At 56.3% G+C, this 10,663-nt stretch overlaps 1 protein-coding gene across 1 annotated transcript; it reads left to right on the top strand.

Annotated features, from left to right (window-relative positions):
• The first annotated feature begins 1,925 nt into the window (after positions 1 to 1,925).
• Positions 1,926 to 9,634, top strand: SELENBP1 (selenium binding protein 1). Its single transcript, XM_044914171.1, has 12 exons — positions 1,926 to 1,973; positions 4,467 to 4,523; positions 4,705 to 4,817; positions 5,073 to 5,258; positions 5,764 to 5,884; positions 7,032 to 7,214; positions 7,488 to 7,666; positions 8,108 to 8,186; positions 8,281 to 8,402; positions 8,656 to 8,748; positions 8,923 to 9,041; positions 9,247 to 9,634. Exons 1-12 carry the CDS (start codon positions 1,970 to 1,972, stop codon positions 9,407 to 9,409), a joined length of 1,419 nt encoding a protein of 472 aa, XP_044770106.1. The 5' UTR covers positions 1,926 to 1,969; the 3' UTR covers positions 9,410 to 9,634.
• The last annotated feature ends 1,029 nt before the right edge of the window (positions 9,635 to 10,663 follow it).

Genomic DNA, 10,663 nt, shown 5'->3' with positions numbered 1-10,663 from the left:
GCCAGCAGACGAAGAAGCCAGCAGAGGCGAAGAAGCAGCGCGAGGGGCCGCCCCGGGGGGACAGCTGCACCCACATGGCTGACTGGGGCCCGTGCCTGGCCAATGGTGTAATGGTGAGGATGCAGATATAGGAAAAAGGCAGGAGAGGCGGAGGGATACTGGGGAGAAGGGGGTAAAGGAGGCTCCCTGCCATGGGCGGCCACGGAGCATTCTCCTTGTGGGCTCCCTCACCCACGGGAACCAGGCTGGACAGACGCCCATCATACGGCAGCCCAGTTTTGTTCTCCTTCCTTCCACTCCAGTTTGGAAGTCCATGGATCTTTCTGCGGGCAATCTCAAGACCAAACTTTGTCCCTTTCACTACCCAATAAAAACTTCACCCCACAGCTTTCATCCAAGGAGATGAAAGTGGCTTCTGTAGACACAGAGTCAGCAGGTTCCTAGAAGAGTGGGGCAAAGTTTACCCTTGTCAGGCAGCCAGCTTTCAGGAAAGAGGGGGCCCTTGGCTTGAGGATGAAGGACTGTTGGGGTGGGTTCCCTTGTCCAGCCCTTCAAACCTGGGCTTCTCTGGATGAGGGCAGCCCCAGAGAGAGCTAACAGATCAGGCCTCAACCCTGCCTTAGTTCTTCAGCAAGCAGTTGCCTTTTGCCCGGAGGCCATCACATGTCCCTGGGACACTATCCTAGCAGGGCTCAGCAGCCCCGGCCCGCACTGAAGCCTCCAGCTGGAGCTCTCCTTCTTTCCTGGACAGGTGGAGACCCTGAGAGTTTTAGGACTCGTCACAGGCCAGTGAAGGACAGTGGCACCATGCTGGGCTGCCCTGGGGCCCTGCTATCTGCCTTGGGAGCTGTTGAGGTACCAAGCGGAGAGATGGGGTTGGGGGGACTCCAATTCCACCTCCTGAGATTTATGAGGGCAATAGAAAGTGATGAGGAGCACTGCCAACTTCCCTTCCACTTCAAAGCTCAAGGGGGGGCGCCTGGGTGGCTCAGTTGGTTAAGCAACTGCCTTCGGCTCAGGTCATGATCGCGGAGTCCCGGGATCGAGTCCCGCATCGGGCTCCCTGCTCAGCGGGGAGTCTGCTTCTCCCTCTGACCCTCCTCCCTCTCCTGTGCTCTCTCTCATTCTCTCTCTCTCAAATAAATAAATAAAATCTTAAAAAAAAAAAAAAAGCTCAAGGGGAATACAGGAGTCTGGAGAAAGTGAAACCTGGATATTCTAAACCCTGGTTCCTGTCAGGGCAGGAAGACCTGGGTGAGCAGCTGGGGGGTGGGTAAGGTTGTGCCTTTTGGAGCATGGATGGCTGGAATGAGAGGGTCCTTTTAGGAGAGAGCTGACCCTGGCTGTGGATAGGAGCAAGTGGGCCCACAGCCCCGGGTGCCCCTCATGGCGAGAAACAGATCCAAGTACAGAGAAGAGCCTTTAGAGGCAGGGACACGTGCACACACATGCTCACACAGACACACACACTCACGCACACTAATACACACAGCCGTAAACACCCTGGCAGGCACAGGCTCCCACAAGGACACACAGATGTGCCCAAGTCCAGACAACACAACACTCACGCTGGCACATTTTCACACGCAAAGACACGCACACACACACACAGGCAACGCACAGGTATACGAGACCATGCACATTCGCAGACCCACAAAGTCACATATGCCCAGACACCCACAAAAGAGATGTGTGAACAGACCCCTGTGTTCGCGCGCACACACACGCGCGCGCGTGCGCGCACCCAGTAACTCAAACACCGGGTAGCCTCCCGAGCCATTTGAGAGCGTCCTGGCCAGCTGCCCCGGGTCTTTCACTCTTTCACTCTGGGCCGCAGCCCAGGCCCTCCTCCTGCCCCACCCCGCCCCCAGTTGGTTGTATAAATTCCTTCCCTTTGCCCCTTCCTGGCACAGCCTGCCTGCAGCACCAGCACAGCCCCGGTCAGGACCAAAGCACACCAGCAAGCCGCATGGGTAAGGAGGGGCCTTCTGACAGCCAAGTGCCGCCGACCTCTGGCCCACAAAACAGGAAGGGACAGAAGAGCCAGGTCGGGGGAAGCTGGTTAGGAGAGGGGGTGTTGAACTCTGCTCCAGTGTCCCCACCCCCACCCCTGCATTTCCCAGTTCAGCCAATGTTTCTAGAGCTGCAAAGAGAGGAGGGTAGAGGGGCTGCTGGGATGGGTGGCCCTGGACCCCCACCTGGCTCCCCGGCGGCGGCCTGGAGGGCTTCAGGGGCCTCTCTGCAGCTGGGAAAATCTGGTAAGGGTGGGGGCATATGTAAGGAAAACCTCTTGTCCCTGGCTGTCACCATAGGTGAATTCTGATTCCAGCCCTGGGCCAGATTTTTACTCCAGGAAGTAGGAAACCCAGGCCTTAGGGGCCAGAGCACTCTCTAGCCACCCTGAGCCCCCCCCCCCCATGGCTCTGAAAGGGGAATCAGAGCCCACACACTCTCACTGGGGCCCTGTTCCAGTGCCTCCCAACTTCCCAGTCCCAAAAGCCCCCCTATTCCCCATCCTCGGGCTCCCGGATGTCGGGCTGAGGAGGAGTTCAGGTCTGCTTGGGAGTATCGAGGCCCTTGTCCCCTTGCATCTGGCTCTTTCCTGGCCTGGCAGAATGCCTAGCAGCCAACCTGACACTGGGAAAACCCAGTGAGCTTCTCCTGGGTTCATCTCAAACCCAAAGGTGTTCAGAGATGGTGCTTGAGATGCTTAAGACAGGGAGGGTGTCAGGCAAGAACACTGATGCTCCTGGGGACCTGGGGTTGCACAGGGCCTGACTGACTCTAAGAAACGCTGGGGTGGGGGGTGGGGGGTGGGGAGGGGAAGATGACGCAGCCGGCAGCACCTCCCTCACACCTTCTGTCTGTCTCTGTTCGGCTTTGCGGGTTTCCTGTCTCTGTCTTGATGTCTTGGAGTTTTGAATTTCCTTCTGTTCTGTGTCCAGCAACCTCCTTCCTCACCCCCTTGCCTCCCGTGCCAAGCCCTGGCACAAGTCTCCTTCGTTGCTTTGGACTGGCCCTCTCACCCTGCCCCACCCAGCCCAGTCCTCTCCCTGGGATTTCTGTCCCCCACTTCTGGCGCAGCCCTACCCGTATATATACGGCACTTCTCCTTTACAAAAGTACTTCTGAATACATTGGCTTATTTGACTTTCATAGTCACCTAGAAAAGAAGGTAAGATATTATTACCCCCTTTTAGCCAAAGAAAAGAGAAAGTATAGAGAGCAGATATCAGATCTGGACCTTGAAACCAGGTTTCTGCACTCGAAAACGCCGTTGCCACCTCCCAGCCTCCTAAGTCACTTGGCTGCCATGAGTAGGAGACCTGGTTTCCTGGCTGAGGGCCTGAGCCCAGGCACCAGTGGTGGCTCGACTCCGGCTCCTCCCACCTCCCCACTTGCGGCCCCCCAGCTGTCAGGGCAGTGGCCACGCTGGCCGCGGGCCAGGGCAGGGAGGCAGCGCCCCGTCTGTGCTCTCCAGTCCGGGACTTCTTTCAGCCTGCAGCTCCCTCTGTGCTATTCCTCAGCTCTTCCTCCCGGTCAGACCCCAAAGCCTGATGCCTGAAGCCTGGTCCTGCTGGCGCTCCTTCTTGGCCGCCGACTTTGGTGCCGTAGATCCCTGTGGCTTCTCTTGCCAGACTTCAGGGCCACACCCTACAGCTCTGCTCGGTGGGCCTCTGAGCCCTCCAGAGCTGGACCAAACACAGATAAAGAAAGTGGGGCTCACGGCGGGGGCGGGGGGGGCGGTGGAGAAACTGGTCTAAGGACAGCCAGGTGGTAACAGCCCTATGGCCTCGAACTTCAGCCTCCTGTCCCTTCCTTCCCAGACCTTTGGCTAAGTCATCCAGGTTCTGGCCAGCAGCCTGGGGGCAGGACCCAGAGGGGAGGAAAACAGGAAGTGCCCCAGGTCCGGTAGAGATACCGGCTGGGACGAGCCAAGCCCCCTCGCTAGCTGAGGGCAGCCCGGGCGGACTGGCTCCGGTCAAGCGCAACGCTGCCCACTTGACGGCACCTTCCTGTTTACCTCTCCTCAAAGCCCGCTGTGGTGTTCTTGGGACCTTCTTTTTATACACATGGTGTGGAAGTTGAGCTGGGAGGTTAAGTAACTTGCCCAAGCTCCCATGGCTAGTCAGCGAGCCGCTGGGACTGGGGTGCAAGTCGATGTGGTCACTGCTGTGCCACCCAGCCTCTGTTGCGCTCACCCTTTGCCTGCCCTCCCCTGGGTCCTGCTTGAGTGTCTGTCCATCTTCAGGTCCTACCTGTGCAGCTCCTTCTGCCACAGGCACACACTCACCAGAGCTTTGAGGGGCTGGGAGACTGGTGGCAGTGTTGACGCTGGAGCTGACACAGGACCCGGGACGGTGTGTCTGCCTTGGCCAGTGGTGGGGTGTGTGTGGTGGCACGTGGGGAGGGAGCCTTCACCCTCCATAGAGTGGTCCAACCAACGTGCCCCACTGTTTCCACAGCTACAAAATGCGGGAAGTGTGGACCCGGCTACCCTACCCCTCTGGAGGCCATGAAAGGTCAGTGTGCAACGTCTGAGAGCCCATGCCCCCGGAAAGGAATTCTACAGGCCAGCACCTTCGACTGATTCCACCGCTACTGGGGGTGGGCGACCTGAGACCTCGGCCTCGGCACATCCAGCACCGCCCCTGTCATTCCTCTCCGCCCTGCCATCCCCACTAACTGCTTGCTACCCTTTAGGACCCAGGGAGGAGATTGTCTACCTGCCCTGTATTTACCGAAACACTGGCACTGAGGCCCCGGATTATCTGGCCACTGTGGACGTTGACCCCAAGTCTCCCCACTATTGCCAGGTGAGGTGGAGCTCGGGCACTGGAGGACCCTGAGACCCTTCCTCTGGCCCTGGCCCCAGTGATGCCCCTTCCCAGTCCAGCCTTCTTCACCTTCCTTTGGGTATGATTGTAGAGTGTGTTCTCCACCCAAGGGCACCCCTGAGGTGCTGGGCAGTGATGAATTCCAGGCTGTGCTGTGCTGCCAAGCCCAAGTGGGTCCAGGGATCACAGAGGCATGGTCTGGGTGAGCACCACCCCTCCCCACTCCCATCCTAGGTCATCCACCGACTGCCCATGCCAAACCTGAAGGATGAGTTGCATCACTCGGGATGGAACACCTGCAGCAGCTGCTTCGGGGACAGCACCAAGTCACGCAACAAGCTGATACTGCCCTGTCTCATGTCCTCCCGTATCTACGTGGTGGATGTGGGCTCCGATCCCCGGGCCCCGAAGCTACACAAGGCATGCGCCCTGCCTTTTTTGCTCAGGGACCCTGGGGGTGGGCAATGGAGGCGTGAGAATAGTTTTTTGCTTTGGGGGGAGGTTTGTTTTTGTTTTGTTTTGTTTTTTTAATTTTCCCTCCCTTAGGCAGGAGCCTCCAGTCCTTCCTTTTAACATGTTTTTGAGCACCATCTTTGTGCCACGCACTCGCGGCTGGCTGCTGGTGATACAGAGTTAACACTGGCAATGGCCTGGGCGAGAAGCTTCTGGTCTCACAGGGCTATGAGACAGGGGGAGAGAAGTCAGTTCTTTCTGCCTGCGGAGTTAGCAGTCTCTCAGACTCTCCCTTGCTGCTCTGCAGAAGCTACCAGATTGAATCTCTGCCCTATTTCCACTGGGAAAATTGTGTCCGTGTCTTGAAGGAAAAGAAGGTGGGGTCAGCAGATAGGAGTAGGGGAATGGGGGAGTCGTAGGTGGGTCCCCCCAGCCCTATAAGATTCTGATGCCATTCCTTATCCCCCTCCAGGTCATTGAGGCTGAGGACATCCATGCCAAGTGTGGCCTGGGCTACAACCACACCAGCCACTGCCTGGCTAGTGGGGAGGTGATGATCAGCACCCTGGGAGACCCCAAGGGCAACGGCAAAGGTAACTGCTGGCACTGTAGGCACATCTGTGGGGGGAACAGATCCCAAGCTGGGGAAGGGATAGAATGACCTTCCAGGGAGAACCAGAGGGCTAGGTCTCATCCAAAATTTAAACCATAGTCAATTAACTTCAGTTGTTTCAATTATTTCTATGAAGATGAAACCTGACTGATGAATTCACTTAAAAGTTATAGTCAGAACAGTCCGCTGTGGGGAATGTGAGCACAGACATGGCCCCAGAAAAGGCATACATTTGATGTCAGCCTTTATGAATTCAGGAGCAAGTCTCACAGTCCTTGGGACCCTTCATCTTCACATTTGCTCTCTCTTTTATGGTACGATCAGGGCTGACACAAAATGTCTACTATGTGCCAGATGCAACCTCTGAGGGAGCTGCTACTAGGATCTCTGGTTTCCAGATGAGAAAGCAGGGCACAGACTGATAAATAACTTACCCAAAGTCGTACAGCTAATGAGCTGTAGGGGTGGAACTCAAACCCAGGAATCTGAATCCTAATCACTACACTGGGCTGCTTCCCTCTGAACCTTACCCATTTTGTCAGCGCCCTCCATCTGACAGCTTGGAGCAGACTATCAGCTCCTTTTTCTCAGAGATGGGAGAAAAGTGACACTCCTAGATGTAATAACACTTCGGAATTGACATCTAGTTGTATTTGCAAAGAATCGTCCAGGCTTCATAACATACCGAGCAAGGGAAAACATGTTGGGCATTCATGTTGAATGAGAAGTAAATATAATTTGTTTGCTCTTAAAAAAAATGTAGTGAACAGAATGGAGCCTAGACTCTGGGAGGAACCCCACTGAGAGTGGGAGGCTGGGCAAGAGAAGCACGGGGTGTTGAGTCCCAGGCTCTTGGCTCAAGGGAACAGAAAATTTCCCCTGTGGTCTGGAGAGGACAGGGATGAAATTAATGGTGGTAAGGACACCAGAGTGAGTCCCCACCTCCCACCCGGTCCTCTGGGTGGGACCCTTTGGACACCTGAATCGAAGGAGCTGGCAAACCCAGTGGGAGGAAGGGGCACCAGGCCATGGACTTGGAGCCTCTTGGACATGCCTGGGAGTGAGGGCTGGCTGAGGGTGACAGCTCTGTTGCCTCTACCTGCCACGTTACTTCCTTCCCTGCTCAGGGGGTTTCGTGCTGCTGGATGGAGAGACGTTCGAGGTGAAGGGGACGTGGGAACGGCCTGGGGGAGCCGCACCTATGGGCTATGACTTCTGGTACCAGCCTCGACACAATGTCATGATCAGCACTGAATGGGCGGCTCCTAATGTCTTTGGAGATGGCTTCAACCCTGCTCACGTAGAGGCGGGTGAGAATGCCCTCCATAGGCCAGCAGGAGCCAGGCACGCACGCCGCTCCTCTCTGCTTGAAAACCCCTCTCCGGGCCTCTTACTCCCCTCCTGTGAACCCGATTCTTGGGGTGCTGGTATAGGAGTGTGCTGAGTACTCTGACTTGCTCACGCATCTCTCTAATCCCTCCCACTGGTTTTTTCAACCTAATGCGCGGGGCTGTGCCCTGGCTTTTGCCCACCGCCCCCTGCCTGGATCCTGAGCCCATCCTCTGGTCCTGTCCCCACCCCAGGGCTATATGGAAGCCACATACACGTGTGGGACTGGCAGCGCCACGAGATCGTGCAGACCCTGCCTCTGCAGGATGGGCTCATCCCCCTGGAGGTCCGCTTCCTGCACAACCCCGACGCAGCCCAGGGCTTCGTGGGCTGTGCCCTCAGCTCCACCATCCAGCGCTTCTACAAGAATCAGGTGACCTGTGTCCTCCAGCCCTCTCCTCCCAGCAGTCCCAGCCTGTACCTCTGCCGGGCTTCCATAGCCGTGAGGCACCCCTCTCTCTAGGCGTGACCCAGGCCCCTCGGCCTGGCTCCTGAGCCCAACTTCTCCGAACAAAATCCAAGGCCACTTGCTCTCTCTCTCTTCTCTCCTCAACCCTAAATTCCCACGTATTCATTCAAAAAGTATGTGTGAGCTCCTACAGTAGGCACTGTGCTAGGTGCTGGGAATGCAGTGGTGAAGCAGACGTCATCCCTACCTTAAGGGGCTTGCATCGAACTTAGACTCCAGTGGCAAGAAGGCCCTGCCTTGGCTGGCCTTGCCTACTGTAGACAGTAGGCCCTGGAGAGACCCACATCTGACCCCAGCCCCCCGATCTCACAAGCTCACCTCTCTGCCTCCCAAACCCACCCCCAGGGAGGTACATGGTCAGTGGAGAAGGTGATCCAGGTGCCCCCCAAGAAGGTGAAGGGCTGGCTGCTGCCTGAAATGCCAAGTGAGTGCCCGGGGCGGTGGGGGGGTTGTCAAACGGGGCTTCCTGGCCGGGGGACAAGAGTCCTTAAAGCCTCTGAACCACACTCCCACCCCAGGCCTGATCACGGACATCCTGCTGTCCCTGGATGACCGCTTCCTCTACTTCAGCAACTGGCTGCACGGGGACCTGCGGCAATATGACATCTCTGACCCGCAAAGGCCCCGCCTCACGGGACAGGTGGGGCGCCAACGGAATGGGGAGCGAAAAGGAGGGAGGAAAAAGAAGTCTGGGGGTGAAGGAGAGGGTATGAAGTGGCTGGGGGGTGATAAAGGAGGTGCAGGAATAGCAAAACTGGAGGCTGAGGGATGGTGCAGCCCAGGTCTGTGGGGAGCCATGGCTATACTTGGGGAAAGTGAGGCAAGCTGCTCTTCCTGCAATGTGCTCACCTCCCACCATTGTCCTCCTTTATGCTCTCTATCTCCCCGCCCAGCTCTTCCTTGGGGGCAGCATTGTTAAGGGAGGGCCTGTGCAAGTGTTGGAGGACCAGGAGCTAAAATCCCAGCCAGAGCCCCTGGTGGTCAAGGTGAGGATTTACCTCCCCTCCCCCTCCCCCAGCACCCCCTGCCTCGCAGCGCCCAGCCCAGCTCATGGGACCCTCGGATCCATGCTGGAGAAGTATGGGGTGGGGGGCATATTCCATGATCCCCCTCCAAGGACCCAAATGTTACCATGGGCCTGACCCCCTGGTTTTCCCAAGGGGAAACGGGTACCTGGAGGCCCTCAGATGATCCAGCTTAGCCTAGATGGGAAGCGTCTATACGTCACCACGTCGCTGTACAGTGCCTGGGACAAGCAGTTTTACCCTGATCTCATCAGGTGAGAAGCAGACTGCCTGGGCTTCCCTCCCTAGCCCTCCTCTCCCAGAAGAGTCTGGCTTTCTGAAGACTCCTTGGGCACGCCCACCTGCTTCCACCCTGCAGGCCCTGCTCCTTCCCTAGGACCTACCTCTGCATCACAAACCCTTGGGGGAAGGGGATGGCCACCTCTGACCTCTCTTTTTTCCACTCCCTGTTTCCACCAGGGAAGGCTCCGTGATGCTGCAGATTGATGTAGACACAATAAAGGGAGGCCTGAAGTTGAACCCCAACTTCCTCGTGGACTTTGGGAAGGAGCCGCTAGGCCCAGCCCTGGCCCATGAACTCCGCTACCCTGGGGGTGACTGCAGCTCTGACATTTGGCTCTGAAGTCCACCCCTGGTAGCCAGTCCACATCTGAGCCCTCACTTACGCAGAGACCTGGCTTCGCTCTGCTCCCTCTCGGCCCCCAACCCTTGGCAGATTGTCCCACCAAAGCCAACCTGAGGCTGTTGGAATATATTGAGTAGTGTCTTCATTTACAGATCACTGTTGCATGTTGCTCACTGGCTGTTTTTACATGAGCTCTTGGAAATTACTTTATCAAGAAATAAACTGGTGGGGCGCCTGGGTGGCTCAGTTGGTTAAGCGACTGCCTTTGGCTCAGGTCATGATCCTGGAGTCCCGGGATCGAGTCCCGCATCGGGCTCCCTGCTCAGCGGGGAGTCTGCTTCTCCCTCTCCCACTCCCCGTTTGTGTTCCCTCTCTCGCTGTGCCTTTCTCTGTCAAATAAATAAATAAAGTCTTTAAAAAAAAAAAAAGAAAAAGAAACTGGTGAACCTATTCCTCAGATCACGTCATCTTTGGGAGCACAAGGTCTATGACTTCCCGTCTGCTGACCCTTTGTATCTTTTTTTTTTAAAGATTTTATTTATTTATTTGAGAGAGAGAGAATGAGAGAGAGAGCGAGCATGAGGGGGGAGGGTCAGAGGGAGAAGCAGACTCCTTGCTGAGCAAGGAGCCCGATGCGGGACTCGATCTCGGGACTCCAGGATCATGACCTGAGCCGAAGGCAGTCACTTAACCAACTGAACCACCCAGGCGCCCTGACCCTTTGTATCTTGCATGGGAAAGTTCTGATGAGTACTCCAAGGGAGTGACTAGTTCATACCAGTGATGACAACACAATACTAAGGGTGCCCAAATCTCACTTTTATGGCCAGACAGAATGTGAAGATTTTGGAGGTGGTTGTCACAAGGAGACCTGGGAAGAGAGAGTGTCAATGGGTGTTCCTAAACTTTATTATTTTTTAAACCCATGCTTTCTTTTAATGAATGTAAAATCTCGCCCACAACCCCCAAGAGAGTGTAGTGTGCCCCCTCACACACAAGGGACACCCAGACCCCTGACATGGATGGTGCAATCTGCTGGCGAGAGTACTGGAAGAACACAGAGTTGTCGGGAGGTTAGGCGTGTCACCTCCCATCTGGAAGACAGGAACATGATCGGGCAGGAGGGCTGGGAACATCAAGGTGAACCAACCCAACAGACCAGGCCTGGCTCTCTTGTCTCCATACCTGGATGGTGCCTTAGGCCCTTGCCCAAAGCAGAGATGTCTCTTTTCTCTGCACTAGGTCTTTCAT

This window comes from Neomonachus schauinslandi, chromosome 4 (assembly GCF_002201575.2).
Source record: "Neomonachus schauinslandi chromosome 4, ASM220157v2, whole genome shotgun sequence".
NCBI classification, from domain to species: domain Eukaryota; kingdom Metazoa; phylum Chordata; class Mammalia; order Carnivora; family Phocidae; genus Neomonachus; species Neomonachus schauinslandi.
Note: the sequence above shows the minus strand (reverse complement) of the source record. Positions and strands in the feature narration are given on the sequence as shown.

Bases quoted from the DNA above. Each gene is read 5' to 3' on its own strand.
- SELENBP1 (XM_044914171.1), top strand. The intron at 7,215-7,487 runs GTGAGAATGCCC...TCCCCACCCCAG, and splicing joins CCCTGCTCACGTAGAGGCGG to GGCTATATGGAAGCCACATA. The intron at 8,749-8,922 runs GTGAGGATTTAC...GGTTTTCCCAAG, and splicing joins CAGAGCCCCTGGTGGTCAAG to GGGAAACGGGTACCTGGAGG.